This window comes from Coenobita brevimanus, chromosome 111, assembly GCF_032717465.1.
Source record: "Coenobita brevimanus isolate Jiangsu-jjx chromosome 111, ASM3271746v2, whole genome shotgun sequence".
Taxonomy (NCBI): domain Eukaryota; kingdom Metazoa; phylum Arthropoda; class Malacostraca; order Decapoda; family Coenobitidae; genus Coenobita; species Coenobita brevimanus.
In genome coordinates, this window is record NC_137064.1 from 7,043,860 (window position 1) to 7,066,408 (window position 22,549).

Sequence of the window (22,549 nt, forward strand, 5' to 3'; positions counted from 1 at the left end):
ATTTGCCATGTATTACTCCATTCATGAAGCATATTTAATTCTTCTTGTAGCCCTTTACAAGAGTCTGTGTTAGTAATTCTCCTTTGTATTTTTGGATCATCAGCAAACATATTTAGATAGTTTTCATTACCATGTTACCATCTGTCATTTATATAAACTAAAAACATAATTGGTGCCAGCACTGAGCCCTGTTGAACTCTGCTAGTCACTTCCCTCCATGATGAGTAATTTTCCCTTAGTAATGTTCTCATTTCCCTTTTTCTGAGAAAATCTTGCATCCAACAGTACAGATTGCCTTGGATTCCTCCTTGATGGTACAGTTTCCATAAGTCTGGTGCGGTACTCTGTCAAATGCTTTCATGAAATCTAGATAGATAGATACTGTCCACCCACCCTTCTCTTTTCTGTAATGTTACTGCAACTGTGTCATAGTAGCTTAATAGATTAGTAACACTAGAACTTCCCTGTCTGAAACCAAATTGCCTTTCTGTTATCATATTTTGTTCTAGATGATTTATCCAAACTTTTCTTATCACCTTCTAGAGTATCTTACAAGACTGGTTAGTGATACTGGTCGGTAGTTGAGTGGATTTTGTCTATTCCCTTTCTTGAATAAGGGAACAATGATTGCTTTCTTCCAAATATCAGGTAGTAAATTGCTTTCTTCCAAATATCAGGTAGTTTACCTTGACCCAAGGATTCCTTGAATATTAATGATAATACTCTACTTAACTCCTTTGCACAGTCATGTAGCATCCAGCCTGAAATTTCATTAGGACCATTTGCTTATCCTTTGTCTAATTGTACTTAACTCCTCCTGTATTTCTTTTTCTGATATTTGTATATCTGGTAATATGTGTGGGCATGCATGTTCCATATCATCCCTCTCAAAATTATTTTCTTCTATAAAAACTGATTGGAAATGCTTGTTTAGTGCTTCACAAGTATCTTTCTCTTGTGTGTAGATGGTCTCTTCATCCATAATGGATTGTATTTTATATTTTACTTTGGTTTTGCTTCAGATATAGCTGTAAAATAGCTTCGGTTGATCACTACCTTTATTTATAATGTCTTCCTTAAACTGTCTTTGGGCTTCTCTCCTTATTCTAGTATATTTGTTTCTTACCTGTTTATAGTTGTTATATGTCCTCTCACTTTTGTGTCTTCTGTATCTGTTCCACAACAAGCCTCTTTTTTTCTTTTGATTTTTTACGTTCTTTATTGAATCATTTCTTTATTTTTTCATTTCTGCTTCTTTGTGGTGAGGGATGTAATTTTGGACTCCTGTTTCATAAAGTTCACAGAATTTTCTATATATAACATTTAACCCGCCCTGTCCCGGAGACGTGAATTCACGTCCTCACATGATGTGCACTCATATCCCAGAGACATAAATTAATGCGGCAACATTGCGAGGTCCCTAATTTGCACAATTTTCAATTTTCGCGAGTGATTTCGCGAGTGATTTTTGGCACGTATACACGAGACACCTTCCTCTATTCCTCTACAAGATGCCAAGCAGGGACAATACCTTACACCGCATAACCTCTCCCCCCCCCCTGCATGCCATTGTCTCGGCAATTCACCTGTTACCAGTGACCTGGTCAATAAAGACATTCAGGGCCAGAGTGATTCCCCAATCAATGACAATGTGGAGGACAACGTTTACATAGCATTAGAGGAAGAAACAGTCAGAAATGATGATCAGGTAATGTGGGAAAAAAAGGTCATGAATGGTGATGAGTTAGTGAGTGAAACAATTCTTATAATGCCTATATTACTGTTTGAAAACCAATATACTCTTGTACTACATATAAATTCGTACCAAGTAAATAAATAAATACTGTTTTTGAGTGGATAAAATAGTTACCCTCCCATAGAACTCGTTTTCTTTGGTGCCAGCATGTTAGAAAACCCAGTCAGGTAAGGAGGTACTCGTACCTGGATCGAGTATTTTAAACCTCAGGTGAGCGATTTCTCTATGAATTTTCAATGTTTCTCACCAAAAGCGAATGTTTGAGCCTAAAAAAAAAAAGGTCCAAAAATGTCGGGACTGGGGCGTACCACTGCTCAGAAAACGTCGAGATGGGGCGGGTTAAATCTTGTCCTTTAAGCCCTTTTTCCCAATCTGTTTCTAAGAGGTATTTCTTTAGGACATGGTAGTTGCACTTTTTGTAGATAAGGCTCCTTTTGTAACTTTCATTATTGTTAACTATGTCATATGCAGTCCTGAAGTTGCAATTTAATACTGCATGGTCACTTTTGCCGAATAGAGGTGATACATAATATTGTCCGTACCATTTTCTTACCTAGTAGATATAAGATCTAGTACTGATGGTACATTGTCTTCTTTTTCTGGTGCTTTCTTTTACATGTTGCATTAGGAAAAACTCATGCATAAGGTCCAGGAGCTTTTGGTCCCAACAGTTTTCCTGGCTTTTTCTATGTAGAGTATTCTAGTTTATATTTGTATTGAAATCTCCAGTTAGTATAATTCTTTCAGACTTCTCCTCCATTCTATGTAGTAATGCTCTTAAACTTTGAAGTGTACTCTCTGCCAGGTCTTCATATTCACCTTTTTCCCAAGTGTTTGATCTGGTTGGCATGTATAAATTTGCCACAGTTATTTTCACTTCAGATGTATTAATCTCTACTGCAATCAGTTCTACTTGTGAGGGTATATCTAGTTCTATTTCTTTGACTTGCATTTTTTTTTTGTTGATATTATAATTCCTCCTTTTCTCTTCTCCATATATTGTATTCCTCTAGGTTTAGGGTATCGTTTGATGTCCTTGATGTTTCAGTTAGGCAAATAATATGTGGTTCATTTTCTTTGATATAATCATTCATCTCTAATAATTTAGATACCATTCCATCTACATTAGAGTACATCAACTTTATCATCTTCTTTACATACTTGACATGACTTGCGTCTGCCACCTTCCTCCTTTTTGTTCCCTCCTGTTTATGTACCACTTTCATACGCACAATCCAATTACTTTGTAAAAAATATGTTCTTCTCTTCGTCTGATCTTCCCTTGTTCTTTGTTTTTGCCTCCTCCCTCTTCTGTTTTAGTAATCCCAGTTCCTCTTGAGTTAGGCAACTTTTTATCCATACATTTTTGAATTCCTCTCTCTCCATAAGTTTGTTTGCATTTTTTAGTATCTCCTCCACAGTGTTTTGCACTCTGGAAGTTTACTTTCAGGGGCCTTTCCTTATTTCTCTCATATTTCCCTAGCCTTTTGTGTTCCTCTGTGTCTTTACCACAGATTTCCTCTAATACTTCCTTCAGTATGCTCATTACATTTGCCATCTCCTTTTTGTCTCTCAAAATCTTTTTTATTTCTTCCTCCTCTATACCAGTGATTACTATAGATTTGTTGATAGCTGCTGAATCTTTGACCAATTTTGGATTGTTTTGCATTATTTTTATCATTTCATTTTTAATGCTCTTTTCTTCGACTCTTGTTTCTAAGTCTTTCTTTACATTCACCATTTCAGCACATGTGGTTTCCACATCATTTTTGTAGGTTTGCATCACATCATTCACGTGGGTTATCTTCTCCTCAGTTTCACTGCTATTATCTGTCAGAGTGCTTGCATGCCTTATTGTCTCTGTATCATTCCTGAACTCTTCCATAATACTCTCAAGGTTGACAACTGCGCTTGCCATTTCACTAATTTTCGTTCAGAGTGAACCCACCTCAACTGACAGCTCATCTGTTGTTGTGTCTTTCTTGTTAACATCCTTTACTAATTTTTCATTTTCCTCCTTTTGCATGTGCAATTGCTTCTTAGTTTCATCCAGTTCACTCTGAAATGCCTTCTGTAATCTCTATACACATTTTGCCAGCTTATTATACGTCTCCATTTCAACCAGTTCCTGGTAGAAATCATCATCCTGCTTTCTACCTTTATCTCTTCTTAACTCCTTCCAAATTTGCTTTTCTAAAGATGGTGGTCATCTTGTGGTACTAAGAGAAAGCTTCTACTTACAGTTTTGCATTCCTCGCTGCAGACTAAACAGCTGATTAGCTTGCTTGGCGCATTCCTGCACTACTTTGTTGTATTCTGTTATTTGAATAACACTTTTACTTAACCCCTTAACCATGGGGAGTCACTTTTGTGACGCTCGGGCACAAGGGATCATACCGCAGGGCGTGACTTTCATGATTCTGTGTTATTTTGAATTCGCCCGGGCTTTCAAGGGGTGGCTTGTATCATCTGTCAGTACTGCCAGTGTCCAGCTATAGTCAGCGCTGCTAATGTCATCTGTACTCCCATCCATTGTTGACAATTTAGCCATTTTTCCCTTGTCCTTGACTCCCCCCTTACCTTCCCTCTATTACCCTCTCCTCCCGCCTGCCCAGCCACGCCACGCTACGTAAATCCTGCCCGGATTTTTCCACTCATTTCATCCATTGAAATGTGCCCTATGCCCTACTCTTATTCAAAATGATATAAAAAAAGAGAAAAGGTAATTGATACTGCCATACACCTGGAATGGACTAATTATCACCTGGCAACACCCCAAGTGCACTCGTTCGCTAATTTTTCCTGTTTATTTCCCCTTGAAATATGCCGTATGACCTATTCTTGTAATAAAAATATATACTGTATAAGAATGGAAGGGAGAAGCCTAAGTGATATTTACATTCACCTGGAACTATCTAATTTATTATGTATTGTCTCATTTCCTGCCAATCATTTCACAGCATATAAATTAGCAGCTGTCACCATGCTGACATTGTCAACCCTTCCCTCCCCATAATACGCCACATCATTCAATTTACTGTCGTCTTTCGAGGTGAAACCATGTTGGATTCGCGCTCCTCCATTTCCGCTGCTTCTGAGCCCACTGCAAAGGGCCCTGTGACCTCTACCCCTACTAAACCTCATGTGGGAAGGGGTAAAGGACTAAGTGACTCTGCTGTGGAATGTGAACTGGCTAATTTATCCGTGATAATGATGGACAGTGACTACGATCTTTCTGGTGAATCATGTGATGAGCCAGTGGAGGAAATGGTGACAGAAACTCCCAGTACGAGTGTTCTAGTGTCCCAAGTTCATCTTGGCTCCAAGGGAAAGGAGCCCTTAGTTACTGCAAGTGACAGTGCATAACATAGTGTGAATAAAATAGAAATGTAAATAATGTAAATAAAATAGAAAATGTAAATAGAAATGTAAATAATTACTAATATAAGAATATGAGTATAAATACTTGGAGTAATGACAGTGAAAGTGAAAGCTTCGCTCTTTACGCTAGTTTACTGAACGAGAAAGTGAATGCCTGGAGTGAAAATAAACTACTAGTGGTGAAGGAAACTTATGGATAAATATTGTATATATCAATAAGTGTAATAAAGTACTAGGAATATAAAGTGTAATTGTGTTTATAATAAATGACAGCTCCGCCTCAGAATACCAGCGGGGCACGAGCGCGGGTGGAAAGCTCGTATGCACTCATAATTTACATTGCTTTCACAGTGTTTTTTTTTTTTTGGAATATAGATTCCAAACTATTTGAAATTCATAGAATAGTGTTTGTAGTGATGTCAGGCAGTGGTAACCATATTACGAGGTATTGGGAAGTGTAAGTGGAGACTTCGTTACCCAACTTCAGAAGTCTCCACAAGTCCTACGGTAGTCGACGAAGGCTCAAGAAACATCCCAGGAGAAAGCTGAAGGTATGTGTCATATGCATATTTAATTATAATATTCTAGGACTAATAACTGATTTTTGGCAAATATTTTTTAAAAGTCAGTTGGAGCGCGATTATCCCCGCGGGACGGGCACAGCGCGCTTCCGACATCCCCGCAGTTAAGGGGTTAAACTTCCTTTTTTATATTAGAACACCATTTAGTTTAACCTAGTACAGAGCTTGATTCATATAAAGGTACTATTTAAGTATGGCCATTTGTGGCCAGGCACGGAGCAATGTGTGGTACGTCCTGCCTCTCTCGCATCTGAAGTGTGTATGTGTGTGTGTGAGAGGGGGGGGGAGAGAAAGAGATAGGTTGGTCGTATTTTTGGTAGTTCTAGCTTTATATATATATATATATATAAGAGAGAGAGAGAGAGAGAGAAAGAAAGAGATTGGTTGGTCGTTTTTTTGGTAGTTCTAGCTTTATATATATATATATATATATATATATATATATATATATATTTTTTCCCCTTGATCCTAGCTCATGCCATCCTTAAATTGGAAAAGAGATCTGGATGATTATGATGTAAATTGCAATTGTTTTCATTGGAGGATCTGCTGTATTGCCAACTGTCTTGGCTGTCTATGAACATTTACTCTGCTTTCAGGTGACTGCCTCCTTGATTCTATACTACAATCAACTTGGGGTGTTTTTGACAGGGAAAATGTCCTCAGAAGAGCATTATCCGACAGCCTGTCTGAAGCATCACACCTGTAAGTTATTTTTTTTTACCATTATCTGCAACAATTAGTTACATTCATTAGTCGTAGTTCTTACTCACCCTCTATACGCCTGTCCATTCACATGAATAACAGTGTCATGCGAACTGTTCCTCATGTAGTATGGTAAAGCTTCGAACCACCATAAAAACACTGAACAACAGATTCATTCATTATGAAACTCTGACTGTGACTACTTTGCAGCCAGGTTTGGGGTAGAGGGATTAGCAGAAATTATGGCATATAAGTGTATAGTACCCATAGGTAACTAGTGACTTAAGTTGAGACATAGAACATTTGTAATAAAACCATCATGTTGCAAATGTTAGACACTGGCACCATTATCAGAATACAGGAACATGTTTTCACTTCTTCCTAGGTAAGAATGAACCTAAATTTCTTAAAATGATCCAGAGACAGTGGTTTGATACAGATATGAAAAGGTAAGAGCAGGAACAATAAAAATAATGTAATAGCTATATAAAGACGGTCAGTTGATTTAACCCCTAAAATGCGGCTGTGTACAGTCGTTCCCCCCCGAGTGGCGGGGTTGTATCACGGTCGGAGTACCTGTAGGAAAATATTCGCCAAAAATCAGAGATTAACCCTAGAACATTATACTTGGTATGGCAGATAGTACTTACATTCAGCTTTCTCCAGAGACAGGTGTTGAGCCTTCGTGGACTACCCAAGGACTTGTGGAGACTTGCAAAGTTGGGTAACCAAATCTTCACTTTCACACCTCCAGCAACCCGGTTTCCCCTCTACCACAGCCTCATTCTGTCACAGTAAACTTTATACTACAACGTAAAGGTAGTTAGGAATCCGTATTTGTACAATAAGCACTGAAAATAAGGCTAAAATCAATGGAGCGTACGGCCGACATGCACTGTGGCGGCGGTCTTCCCGTCACTCAACAAACATTTCCATTTTCACAGCTAAAAACATGTATACTACATTATTTTCAATCATAAAACTTCCCAAAAGATCACCACAGCGCGCTTTTTATTCTGCCTTACGTCCGCCACTTTATTCTCGTTCCTGTCGGCCGCTTGCACTGACTGGGAAGAGCTAGAACTCGCCATAATCTCACTTTGAAAGCCTGCAGTAAACTGACGCTAAACAGAGGCAAACCGTGAGAAAAAAAGCTAGTGTTACAACTGGGGAAACAAGCGTTTCCTAGTAGCATAAACTGCTTGTGAGAGGAGATCGCAGATTTACAGTTCTGAGCGCTCAAAGCGCTGCCATGTATCACAGCCAGGCTGGCCGGGCCGTGGTGGGGGAGGGGGGACGGGGGGAAAACGCGATATTTGGCAACAACTGAGGTCAGTAGTACAAAGGTAAAGTATGCTAGTTGTAGCTAGAGGGTGGTGGTACTGATAGACAATACCAGCTGGAGCCTGCTTGCCCGCGGTTATTCAAAATGTATTAAAATCGCAAACGCGACGACCCGCCGTCCTGCCCTTGTGGCTGAGCGTCGCAAACGCAACGATCCGCGTTCTAGGGGTTAAGAATGGTTGTTGCTGAATAACCCCAGCCTGTCTGGCTGAGCAGACTTCTTAGTTGCAGGGAAGCAGTCATCCCTGCAGGGCTCTCCCATGCAGTTAACCAGTGTTCCCCTGTGGCAGACAGCACCTCACCGCAGTGAAGCACAGGAAGGGGTTTTGAGGTTTAGTTCCTAAATGAACGCCACATATACAGTATGTCTTTCCACACAGTCAACAGTGACACCATAGTAGGCCCCACATCACCCCATTATTTGGTTATATGGCTATCACCCAGTGCTATAGATGGTTTCCATGGTTACAAGAAACCATTAGGCTTGTCACACATTGTAGAGTCACTTCAAATGGAAAGCAAAGTCATCAAAGGTACAGGAAGGATGGGAGAAAATAGGAAGAGAGGAGGACAGACACAGAAAAGAATGGTAAAGATGATGGAAGAAGTAGGCAGCACTGCATCAGATGAGTGGAAGATTGGTTTGGGGGATGTACAGAGAAGGAATGCAATGCCAGGAAACATGACACTCACAGAGGTGAAGAATGCTGGGAAGTGGCTGAAAAATGGGAAAGCAGCTGGGGTTAATGAGGTGTATGCAGAGATGATTAATTGTAGTGGAGAGAGCAGAATGAAATACATGTTGGAGAAATGTAAGAAGGCATGGATGAGTGAAACTGTGCCAGTAGAGTGGAAAAAGGCAGTGACTGTACCCATGTACAGTAATGAAGGTGAGTGAAGTGAGTGAAAGAATTATAATGTCATAAGTCTGTTGAGTGTGGTAGGGAAGGTATATGGAAGAATTATTATACAGAATGTAAGAGAAAAATCAGAGTTCCAAGTGAGTGACAAACAGGGTGGCTCTAGGAGGGGCAGAGGATGTGTGAATCAAATATTTGCAATAAGTTAGATAGTGGAGAAGGCTTGTGGGAAGGACATTAACATAACATATTATAAATGACACAAGAACCTGTCAGGGTCATACTGGTTTGTATTAGAATTTTCTAAATGACACTGGATGATGATGATGATGATGATGATGACACTGTGTATACAGTACCTAAAAATTAATGCAGACTCACAATATGATGGGGTTACATCAAGTGAAAGCCCATCACATAACAAATTACCATATAATGAGATCTTATAACATGCATTTAGTGGGGATAGAGAGGAAGCTTTTGACCACAAAACCTAAAGAAAAAGAAAAAAAGCTGTATTTATTCCCCCCAAAAGTTTTCATTTAAAAGTGCACAGTGCACTGTTATTTGGCAGTAGCAGTTGGGTTTCATTGGCCTTTCATGTACAAAATGGAATCAAAGACAAAAAGTCACAACAAATGCAAACACTGGGATGCCATCTTGGCACAGTCAGCTGACTGGTAGGTTGAGTACTCATGGTAGACACAATTTGCAAGTCAAAAGTTTTAGTTTTTCACACACAAGAAAGCTATCACATCACTTAATATCATACACTGCATTATTTGTTTAGCACTTGCAATGTTACTTGGTGATAGCAATGGTGTTTCAGTGGCCTTTCATACACAAATGGAATGAAAGACAATCACAGCAAATGTAAACTTGGGCAGCCGTCTTGGCTCGACCAGCAGAGTGGAAGGCATCGTTCTCATGAATTGAATTCGCAGTCATTTCTCACTCATCATTCCAAAAATGGGTCCAAGTTTTTGTTCCATATACTTTTTTTTTACAAGATGAACAGAGGAAGGAAAAATAAAGTAAGTAAAAAAATTATCCATACGCCAGATTGCTGGTGTCATCAATTCTTTAAAAATCTGTAACAGATGGACTTGAACAGCTGGAGCTTTAAGTTTGGAGGGAAACTATGCAGAAGTGAGATCCAAAGAGATGCAGTTCGAGGAATAAAGGAATTCTGATAGAAGTTTTGCATTATGGCAGTGTGCCAGTCCACTCATGAGTACTGCCAGATGCCCGTGTAGCATGGGGGAAGGCGTGGAGATTTGGCACAATGGATGCAACTTCGTCTGTGCATTTGCTGAAAAAGTATCTGTAAAATAATGCAAGGGAAGCAACATACCTTCATACTTGTAGGGGAGGTAGTTCATTTGTAATGGCAGGGTTATTAATAATTCTTACAGCATTCTTCTGAATTTTTCCACTTTTTTTAGTGCAAACTCTCCACATCCACTTCACAAGGGTGAGCAATATTCCAGCTGATAGCACATATGACTCTTATAAATTATAGCTAAGTGCTCGTCAATGAAAGGTACGGATTCTGTAGAATAGTCCAAGTTTCTTTGAAGCAGTTTTAGCAAGCGATCTAACGTGAGAGTTCTAGCTAATGGTGTTGTTGAGTGAAGAACTGAGAATTTCAGTACATTTAGAGATAGGAATATTAGTAGCATTGAAGGTAATACAGTACCTGTGTAGGAATCAGGCAATATCTCTTTATTAGTAAATTGTGTATACAGTACTTAGTTTTCTTAGCAGTAAATGTTACATTGTTACTTTGTCCCCACTCAGTGATCTTAGATAAGTCTTGATTTATTGAGATTGCTGTACCTAGTTGTGAGTTAGAGATATTAAACTTTGTGAATGGGTGTTTGAGTGTGAAGGAACTGTGAAGTGTTGAGTCGTCTACATATGATTGAGTAGGATTATAGGTGATAGATAAGAGATCATTAATATGGATTAGGAATAGGGTTGGAACCAGGACTGATAGCAAAGAATCAATAACGAGACATGATTGTAGATGTTTACATCCGGTGATTGTCCTTAGTCCCAATTACATTTCCAGACTATCTCAGTCTGTTTTTGTTTTTGTTTTTGAAGGCTCCAACATTCTTGCATGCATTGGCCTTGGTCACCTAATGGTGGCTTTCCATGCTTCACGATCTGTTGCAGCCTCCCTGTTCAGTCTCTTAACCCTGAGGTCACATGTAATGACCTCGTCCCACGTCTTTCTCTGTCTACCCCTCACAAGCCCACCCCCAGTATTAACACTTCTCACCTTCTGCACCCAATTATCATCCCCCATCCTCTCCACATGCCCAGACCACTTCAATCTACCTCTCCTCATCACAACACGAATACACTCCAGTCCCATCCTACCTCTCAACTCTTCCATCATGAACCCAGCCTCCCCAGGCCTTTCATTCAGGGACGCATTGCACATCCACCTAATCACTGTCATTTCTGTATGTCTGAGCCTGCAAATATCCTCCTCCTTTACTGCCCAGGTCTCTCTACCATACAGCATTACACTCCTAACACATGCTGCATAAAAAGACCTCTTAGCACATAGGGAGAGTCCTTTCAATATCAGGAGAGGCAAGAGCTCCCTGAACTTCTTCCAACCACTTCTCACCCTAGCCACAGAGCTAGCTCCAGCCCCACCCCCAGCACACAACATGTCTCCCAAATAACAAAACTTTTCCACACACTCAAGAGATTCACCAGCAAGTTCAATCCTTCCACGCCTGACAATCTCCACCTACTCTCCCCGACACGCCACACACATAAAATCAGCATTATCTCGCAGTCTACCTCTGATACCACTACATCTCTTGTACACTCATTTATCACAAACACTACATGAGATGGAGGGATGGGGTGGAGAGGTATATGAGAGAGGGGTGTGTGAGTTGGGAGCAGGGCAGTGAAATGGCAGGGGACAGGGTGACTTGGAGGTGATTTGTTTGTGGCCACCCCAAACGGGATTGAGGCGTCTGGCAATAGATAGATAGATAGACTACACAAGATGGAAGTACTTCCCACGTCCTTGTGGCAAGCTGCACATGGCCACTCTCCCACGTCTTTGACAGTACCGCCACCAGCCTTAGATATCATCACGTTTGTTTTATCTGCATTTACCGTTAAGCCCTTGTGCCCCATACCATCTCTCCACTTCCTAAATCTTTCTGCCGCCTCCCTTTCGTTCTCTGCAATCAGCACCAAATCATCATCATACAACATCTCCCACGGGAGTCCATTTCTGAAGTCACGTGCGTGCACATTACATTATTGACCCAATATGATCGTCTGTGATTGATTGCTATAATGATTGATGAAGGTTTACTCCTAGTTTTGGGTTAATGATCACGAAAATTGCTAATACTGTAAAATTTTTGTGATGGCCACATACGATGATCACTTGCAGATGTGCTGCCAGGTCTCCCTTATTATCAGCAGGAGTTGCGGTATGTGTGTAAGATGCTGTCAATACATAAATCCTGTCAATAGCAATTTTCTGGTAGATACCATTATGTTATCATTATATATTTCTTATGCAACCATACATGTTATGTTAACCTGAGTTTTAATTATTTGTGGTAGTTGGGGGTGCTCACCATCCACTCACTCGATGTGGTGCTGCTCTCGGGTGTCTGGCCTTTCCCTTCCTCCCTCCTTTCCCTCCTTCCTTTTCTGTCGTTCTTTACTCCATTCTTTCCTCATCCTTCTGCCTACGGGTGACTTTACACTCCCTCTTTTGTCTTTCTTTCCTTCATTCTTTCCTGTTCCTTCTGCCTATGGATGACTCTACACTGAGTGACAAGCCAAATGGTTTCCTGTACAACAGGCAACCATTTACGAAGCTGGGTGGTAACCATATAACCAAATTATGGTGCCTGGTGGTTTAGTGGGTAATTGTGGCACTCCAGTCGGATTTAGCCGGTGCAGGTTTATATCCAAGGGGTGATTGGGGTTATTGCTCACATTATGCCACTCAGGGATGAGTGAGGCTGGTCACTCTGATCTTAAATGTCAGGACCAACTTACCTAGCCCCGGGCTCCTACGCTTCTCATGGGGCAACGTAGGATTGGATGATAGATTGATAGATAGAGTTTTAATTATTAAAGATGTTTGCTTTATACACACTACACCGCCTTAGGCCTGTCTCATTGTTTCGTTTCGTTTCATTTCGTTTCATTTTTAATGGCTCCAACATGCTTGCATGCATCGCCCTCGGTCATCTAATGGTGGCTGTCCATGCTGCACGATCTATTGCAGCCTCCCTGTTCAGTCCCTTAACCCTGAGGTCACGCTTAATGACCTCGTCCCATGTCTTTCTCGGGCTATCCCTCATGACCCCACCACTAATATTAACATTTCTCACCTTCCTCACCCAATTATCATCTCCCATCCTCTCCACATGCCCAAACCATCTCAGTCTACCTCTCCTCATCACAAGACCAATACACTCCAGTCCCATCCTACCTCTCAACTCTTCCATCATAAACCCAGCTTCCCCGAACCTTGCATGCAGGAACGCACTACACATCCACCTAATCACTGTCATTTCTGTATGTCTGAGCCTGCGAATACCATCCTCCTTTACTGCTCAGGTCTCACTACTATACAGCATTACACTCCTAACACATGCTACATACAAAGACCCCTTAACACATAGGGAGAGTCCTTTCAATGTCAGGAGAGGCAAGAGCTCCCTGAACTTCTTCCAACCATTTCTCACCCTAGCCACAGAGCTAGCTCCAGCCCCACCTCCAGCACACAACATGTCTCCCAAATAACAAAACTCTTCCACACATTCAAGAGATTCACCAGCAAGTTCAATCCTTTCACACTTGACAATCTCCACCTACTCTCTCCAACACGCCATACACATAAAATCAGCATTATCTCGCAGTCTACCTCTGATACCATTACATCTCTTGTGCACCCATTTATCACAAACACCGCACAAGATGGAATTACTTCCCACGCCCTTGTGGCAAACTGTACATGGCCACTCTCCCTCGTCTTTGACAGTACCGCCACCAGCCCTAGATATCATCACTTTTGTTTTATCTGCATTTACCCTTAAGCCCTTGTGCCCCATATCATCTCTCCACCTCCTAAACCTTTCCTCTGCCTCCCTTTCGTTCTCTGCAATCAACACCAAGTCATCAGCATACAACATCTCCCACGGTTGTCCGTTTCTGAAGTCACGTGAGAGGGCTTCAAGTGCCATGTTAAAAACGTGGGACTCAAAACTGACTCTGATGCACACCAGCATTCACGGAAAACTCATCACTCAAATCTCTCTTCACTCTTACCTGGGTGTAAGCACCCACATACATATCCATAACCACCCTAACCAACCACTCCTCCAAGCCAAGCTTTCTTGCCCACTTCATCACCTCTCTAGGGTCTCTGTCAAAGGCCTTTTCCAAATCAACAAAAATAAAATACAGATCCCTTTTCTTACCAATATATTTTTCCTGAAGCTGTCGAACAATGAATCTGGCATCAGTGTTCCCCCTACCTGGCATAAATTTAAACTGTATCTCATTTATATTCACTCTTTCTCTAATCATACCTTCTAAAACTCTCTCCATTACCTTCACTGTCTGATCTAAAAGCTTTATACCCCTATAATTTCCTCTTTCCAGGGCATTACCCTTCCCTTTATACACATTTACAATTACACTCTTCAGCCAATCATCTGGGACAACACACTCATCTATCTATCTATCTATTGCCAGACGTCCCGTTTGGGGTGGCCACAAACAAATCGCCTCCAAGTCGCCCTGTCCCCCGCCATTTCACTGCCCTGCTCCCAACTCACACCCCCCTCTCTCATATACCTCTCCACCCCATCCCTCCATCTCATCCTCAGCCTCCCCCTCCCTCTTCCTCCCTGCACCTCACTTACATACACTCCCTTCGTCAGTCTTTCACCCTCCATCCTCTCCACATGGCCAAACCACCTCAGTGTGTTCCTCATAACGCTTCCTATCACATCCACATCAACACCACAACGCTCCTTTATATCCGCATTCGTCAACCTGTCTCTCCATGTGACTCCACAGGCTCCTCTTAAATATCTCATTTCCACTGCTCTCACTCTTGACTTGTGTCCTTCCAACAACGTCCAAGCTTCACTTCCATACGTTAGAGTTGGTATCACAATACTGTCCTGTAGGAACTTTTTCACTTCCATGCTCATTTCCCTGTTTCTTGTCACTGCTTTCAAGGAACCAGCAACCTTTCTTCCCTGCTGTACCCTTTCAAGCACTTCACCCTCCAAACCTCCATCCTTACTCATCACACTACCCAAGTACTTAAACGTACTCACATTTTCCAATTCCTCACCATCCAACCTCGCTATACATTCACTGACTTCACCTCTCTCAAAGACCATCACTTTACTCTTCCCTACATTCACCTTTAGATTCCGTTTCTTACACACTCTTTCAAACTCATCCACCAATAAATAATCATATTTATCAGGTCAGTGACGAACCTCACCCCTATATCTATGAGACCTTCAACATTTCGGCAGTCAACCCAGACACACCTGCTGCCTTCCCCACCTTCATCTTGCCTGTTGCCTCACTCACAGTAGCAGCATCAATCAAAGGCCAAGGGCGAAACACTGTATCTGCTGGCTCCAAACCTTCCCTGTCCCAGTCAAACTCCTCATTTAGCAACTGGCTATTATGCTTTCTCCATGCATCTTTAGTATCCTCACTGTTCACCACTACCCTTCCTCCATCATTCTTCACAAACTGCTCACCTATTCTCCCTCTTCATCAGACTTGCTACCTTAAATATCATATTCTTCCTTTCCACATCATTTAGGTTATCAAGTAAAAGTCTCTGTGACTCACACTTTGCCCTGTATACCTCTCTTCTAGCCCTATGCTTGGCAGCCAAGAATTCCTCCTTGTTACCACCCTTCTTCCATTTCTGGAAAAGCCTTCTTTTCTCCTTAACTCCAGCTTCTACACCTTTATCCCACCACCAAGTTACTTTATGTCTTGGTGGTCCTCTTGTCCAACCGCATATTACATCAGTAACTCTCAAGAGATTGTTCTTGAGGGCTCTGTACTGCTCATTAATGCCTCTCTCTACGGCTCCCTGTTCAGCCACCACTCTCCTCATCTATAGAAGGCATCCCTTAATACTTGGTTTTCCAGCTTCCATATTTTCCTTCTAGGTGCATAAGTCCTCTTTTTCATCACTCGTTCATTAAGCACCATATCACAGATCAATAGTTTGTGCTGCTGCACACACTCCTCACTTCCTATAACTTTAACATTCCTCAGTAACCTCCAATCAGCCCTCCTAACCAGAAAATAATCTATCAGAATGCTATTTCCCCCAGACTCATACGTAATTAACTTACTCTCTCGTTTCCTATAATATATGTTACACACAATCATGTCCATTGCCTCCCCAAATTCGAGTATCCTTTCCCCTTCCGCATTCCTTATACCATATGCACATCCCCCATGTACTCCATCATAACCTTGTGCTGCTTCACCTACATGACCATTTAAGTCCTCTCCCAAAACCACTATCTCATCATCCTGCATACCACCTACTACATGTATTAAATCATCCCAAAACCTATCTTTCTCTACTTCATCCAATCCTGCTCGTGGAGCATGTGCCGATATAATTGCAGTTATCTTTCTGCTGAACAGAATTTTCACTACCAATATCCTATCGCTTACTCTCGTAACATTCATAACATATTCCACCCTTTTCTCTGCAACCATCACACCAACACCCTCATATCCGTCTGCCCTCTCCTGCCAAAACAACTTATAGTAACAGTCCTTCCCAACAACCAACCTGGCTGATCCACACCTGTACCGGACTTCCTGCAAACAAGCCACATCCACCCACTTCCTACTGAATGCCTCAACAACTTCCCCTGTTCTTCCCCTCAAAGTTCCCACATTCCATGAACCCACTTTCATCCTCCTGGGTGATTTACTATCCTCAGGCTTGCTTTGAAACTTATTCTTTTATTTTGTCATAGTCATTATTAATAAAGGGGGACAGACACACCACAGGCCCCACGCACTGCACAGTCTCAGGTCCAGGCAATGGATCCGGGACCCCTAGCCCACCAGCTTACCAGTAGCTGTGATAGTGGCCTCGGGGCACCCTGCCAAGACAGCTGCAGGGACACCCTCCAAGCGCACCTTGGCACTGTAACTGTCCCGCCATTATACACCCACTGATAGGGCAGCCTCCTGGGGCGCTACTCCCAGGTTCGGGCCCCTCTCAATTGGGTGGAAGCGGCAGCCTGGGAACTGCAATGCCCTGTACCCTCTATCACAGGCCTGAGCCCCATCTCGCCCTGGACCCTTGATCTATGCTGGCGGAACCCCCGTCATGCCTCCCCCCAGAAGTCCGCCACTAGGTAGCAGGGGCAAAGTTTTCTGGCCGCATGCCCTTGCTGGCGCCAACCTCTGTAACATAGTGGGATACGTTGTGTGAAATGTAAAGTGCATGTGGTGTAGTGCATAAGATAGTTCGAGGAAATGTTTGGGAGAGTATGCTGGTCTACTCTCCATGTTAGTCACACTGAAAAGGTCAGCAAAGGGGATGGTTAGATAGCTAGTGAAACAGGAGCTCCAGCTCTCCGTATCACCAGCATGCCCATTCCCCTCGGGAGTACCACCCTGTTCAGCTCATGCTACAGGCTCCTCCTACCTACTCATTTCATCCACAATAAATACTTGTTCAGCGACAGTCACTAAGAATGTTATTTATTAACCTAACGAGTTCTCTTCTGGGATTTTATGACCATCCCCCTGCCCCCCCTCAGGTATAGAAACACATCAAAACATTGATTTGTTCCAGTCTCACTTTTTGTCGTACAGAATGAAAGAGCACATCAAATTTGATTTAAAAATTTATTATGCTGGCTCTCGAGATCCCTGTAGCACTTGGAGAACAAGCCTCTCAAGAGGCCTGTAGCATTTTACGGGTTAAAGGTGAGAATGAGATATAGTACATAGATAAAAATGAGTAGAGATGAAAGCAGGCAGTTAGCTACATAATACAAAAGAGGTAGGCTGGCACCACCAGGATGCATATTTACATTAACAGACTTTTTTTTCTCCTTTCTTTTTGTTCTCTCTCTCTCTCTCTCTTTTTTTTTTTTTTTTTTTTTTTTTTTTTTTAGTGAGGTGTATAGATGGAAATGAGTACTGCTGAAGGCATGTGACTAGCCGTGTAACACAAAGGAGACAGTCTGGCACCGTCGTCATGCATATGTTCATAGACATTTTATTATTTTCCACAGTAGGAGCAGCAGGCACCGAGAATATTTTGTTATGTATTAAAAGTGAGTGAGATATGTAAGGTAGATGGAAATGATTAGAGCCAGAGAAAGGCGTCTAGTACTTTATGTAATGAAGGAGACTGGCCAACACTGCCAATGTACGTATTTGCTTAAACATTTTATTATTTTCCACAGAAGGAGCTACAGACACATAAGAAAATTTTGTTATTTATTGAAAGTGAGAGTGAGATGTGTAGATGAAAATGGGTAGAGCCGAAAGTAGGTGGCTGGCAGGTTGGCGAGAAGTTGCTGCCAGTGCTTGCCTAAGAAGTATACAATAGAGTTGTCAGATACAGAATCAGGTACACAATAGGAGGTTGATGGGAGAGTTTAGGTACAAACAAAGAAATGGTGATTTAATATCACTGCCATGACTTCCACTACTGTACAGTAGTTGCATGTAAAAACTTGGGATTTTTTTTTTTTTTCCCTCCAACTACTGCGGAGTTATATTGCATGTCTCCTCAACCTAGGCTTATTGAAATGAGTCTCCTCCCTCACAGTGTGCTTGTTGGCAGAAGCTAGTGCAAAGATTGCATTCCTTCCTAATGCTTCTGACAGTGACCGGCCATGAGTGAAAAAATTATTTAAATGCATCCATATCCACGTTAGAGTTAAAATGGAAGAGGAAGGGAGGAATTGTAGGATACCGTAGGACATCAGAAGTGTTTAATCATTATGTCATGAATAGAGGATAACTTCCCTGTGTCACAAACTCTTGAATGGATGATATCTTCAGTACAATGTCATATTTTGTGTTTTATTTCTGCTCCACCAGACAGTAATTCATTGTAAGAGATTCTTTTCGAGTTGAGGTGTTAGTAATGGCCTTCATTAACTTGTTCACTACTTGGGTGTTGTCCTAAATTGAAATAAATCATATGATATTTATCAGGGATAAAGTAATATTTCATGTGATTAAGACAAAACAGAGCTTAGGTTACTAAGGTTATCATAACTCTCTAAGGCATTTATGGATTTCTAATAATTACCTCTCTGGGTTTTTGAGTTTTTAATGCCAAAATATTGTATTTTTCTGCCCCGTAGATATACTGTACTTTAGTCATGACCTGCAGGGTTACCGTTGTTGCTTGGGTAAAATCCTATGATCATGCATACCAACTTTGCCTGGGACCCTGGATGGCCACTCCCTCTGTTGGAGGAGACCCCTTTGGCCCCATTCCCTTGATGCCATTTTCCCATTACCTACTCACCCACTGTCCTCACCCTCCCACCCACCTGTCCCACCCATCCACACACCCATGCTACCCTGCCTCATCCATCTTCCTACCCCCCTGCCCACCCACCCTGCTCACCCACCTATCCACCTGCCCATGCTGCCCCACATCACCCACCTTCCCACCCCCCCACCGACTCTACCCACTCTGCCCCTCCACATCCACTCAACCCTGCCTACCCCACCAAACCATCCACTTGTCCAACCTGATGTAGCTAATAATTATATGGCTGAAGAAGTAAAAATGTCTTCAGTAATTTGCTACCATGTTTCCACCGTGCTGACTTGATTATTTTTGATTAACCCTTTGAGTGCTACTGGTGATTTACAAGTGGTTCCAGATAGGTGCTGTTTTTCCACCAGAATGTGAAAGTGCCCTTTTCATGTTTTTTTTGCGTGTCATAAGGTGAACTAATGGTGTATATTTCATATCTGACACCGAAATTGCTTACAAATTATAAGTAAGCTTGATTTTTTTTTTTTTTTTTTTTTTTTTAAACAAAAGGAAACTACAGTTTCGAAAAGAAAATTAAAAATACTTTTTGAACAGGAAAAGGATTCAAACAAGTATCAAATACATGCTAAAAGTACAGGTTTACTTTCCTAAAGACCCAGACAAAATTATGACTAACACAGAATACACTTATGCAGTGTAATAAAAAGTACAGTTCCTTGAAAATGAATGTTAGCATTATTGTGGATTGTGTATGTATATGTACTTGGATTAAAAAAAAAGAAAAAAAAAAAAAAAAACTTTCTCTTCATACACACTTCAACCTAACATTCCACACTTTTTGAACACAAAAAGTGTTCAAACTGATACCACATACATGTCAAAAGTACAGGTTTACTTTCCAAAACACAAAGACACATCCATGACTAACACAAAATACGGTTATGCACTGTAATAAAAAGTACAATTCCTTGAAAATACAATCATCATCATCATCATCATCATCATCCAGACCTCCTTTCCCACCCTAGGGCAGGATGAGGAGTAGCAACGTCCAGACAGCTTAAGTTTGCCTAGTTCAATGGGCCACGCTTCCATTCACTCATCATTCAAGCCCACGGAATCCTGGCTCCATCAGATAAGCCAAAAAAATTTCACCACATTCTGTAGCTTCACGTAATAGCAATAATCATCATCATCATCATCATCATCATCTAAACCCGTATTGTCGCATGAGGAGCGTAGGAGCCCAGGGAGGTCCTGACATTTAAGATGAGAGTGACCAGCCTCACTCATCCATGAGTGGCAGTATGTGAGCAGTAGGCCCTAACCATCCCTTGGATATAAACCTGCACTGGCTCAGTCCGATTGGAGTGCCCTGATTACCCACCAAACCTGGTGGGTGTACGGGAAACCATTTGGCCTGTCACTCAGTGTAGAATCACCCTTAGACAGAAGGATGAGGAAAGAATAAAGGAAAGAAAGACTGCAGAGGAAGGAAGGAAGAGAAAAAAGGGCAGTCACTTGAGAGCAGCACTGCATCAAGTGAGTGGATGGTGAGCGCCCCCACCAATAATAATAATAACAGTAATGTATAATGATAGTGATAAAAGCCTACAGACTGTATTATTAGCCAGCTTAGCTTTCTTGGTGCCATGACCTTAATGTTCTGTACTGTAATGTAGTGCAGACTTAACACGGTCATATGCTAAAATTCCTTTTTATCTATCTATTTTTCTGTTGCCAGACACTGTAATCCCATAAGGGGTGGCCACAAACAAATCGCCTTCATGTCGCTTGTCCCCCGCCATTTTATTGCCATGCTCCCAGCTCACATCCCCCTCTCTCATATACCTCTCCACTCCATCCCTCCATCTCATCCTTGGCCTCCCCATCCCTCTCCCCCTCCACCTCACTCACATACACTCTCCTCCTCAGTCTCTCACCCTCCATCCTCTCCACATGGCCCAACTACCTCATTGTGTTTCTCCTAACGCTTCCTATCACATCCACATCCACACCACAACGCTCCTTCACTTCCTCATTTGTCAGTCGATCTCTCCATGTGACTCCACATGCTCCTCTGAAATAGCTCATTTCCACTGCTTTCACTCTTGACTTCTGTCCCTTCAACAAGGTCCAAGCTTCACTTCCACATGTTAGAGTTGGTATCACAATACTGTCATTTAGTAGCTTTTTCACTTCCATGCTCGTTTCCCTGTTTCTTATCACTGCTTTCAAGGAACCAGCAACTTTTCCTCCCTGTTGTACCCTTCCAAGCACTTCATCCTCCAAACTTCCATCCTTACTCATCACACTCCCCAAGTACTTAAATGCACTCACATTTTCCATTTCCTACTCATCCAATCTCACTGTACATTCACTGATTTCACCTCTCTCAAAGATCATAACTTTACTCTTTGAGAAGTAAATGCTCTGGCTGTTTCATGCAGCATGGTTGAGTGTGAGGTAATTACTTGTACAGAAATTGTGACTAATTTGTATTAATCAGGGGCATTGTGAAAATATTACTAATGTTAAACACAAATTACGTTTTTTGTACTTCACATCACAAAGAGTGAAAGATGAGTTTTGGGCAAGTGTAGAAGCATGTATGGACAAATTTGAGAGGAGCGAGAGAGTGCTTTTGATTGGAGACATGAATGGCAAAGTTGGGAATGTGCGAGTGGATGGAGTGGTTAGTCATTGGGGTGTGCCAGCTGAAGTAGATGGGAATGGTAGTGCTTTGATGGACATCTGTACTGGTAAGAGGTTGGCAATAGCTAACACCTACTTTTGGCATAAGATGATCCACAGGTATACGTGGAGAATCATGAGGAGGATGGATGGTGAACTGTTGAACGAAAGGCAATGATAGACTACGTGTGTGTGGATGAGCGATTGAGAAGACAAATGTTGGATGCAAGAGTGTGGAGAGGGTGGGGGAATGGAGTCTCGGACCATCACTTAGCGATGGCCAAGGTAAGTTGCAAAGAAAAGGTAAAGCTGTAAAGAAAAGGGTTGAAGAGACGAAGGGGAAGACAGGAGGAAACAGCTCCTGTGAGAAGAGTGGAGAAGTTGCAAGATAGTGAGAAAATGGCAGAGTATAAGAGCATAGTGGAAGAAAGATTGGGAAGGTATGAGTTAGAGCAGATGGAAGGGATGGAAGACGTATGTAAGATATTCACGGAAGAGATAGGCGCAGAATGTGAAGTGGTTCGTGGAGTGAGGAGGAGATGCAGGGGTGTGCAAGGGAGAGCATGGTGGAATGATGAGGTGAAACGAGCTGTAGAACAAAAGAAGAAGGCATATAGTGAATGGCTAGTGAGTAGAGGAAGGGGAGAAGATGAGAGAGAGAAGAGAGAGG

The 22,549-nt window shown here is 41.9% G+C and overlaps 1 protein-coding gene across 1 annotated transcript in view; it reads left to right on the plus strand.

Annotated features, from left to right (window-relative positions):
- The window catches only part of trbd (ubiquitin thioesterase trabid), a 153,605-nt gene that overhangs the window by 47,473 nt on the left and 83,583 nt on the right, over positions 1-22,549 (plus strand). Inside the window, exon 5 of the mRNA XM_080286386.1 lies at positions 6,318-6,423. Coding sequence (XP_080142512.1) covers positions 6,318-6,423 — 106 coding nt within the window. The remainder of the gene's footprint in view (positions 1-6,317; positions 6,424-22,549) is intronic.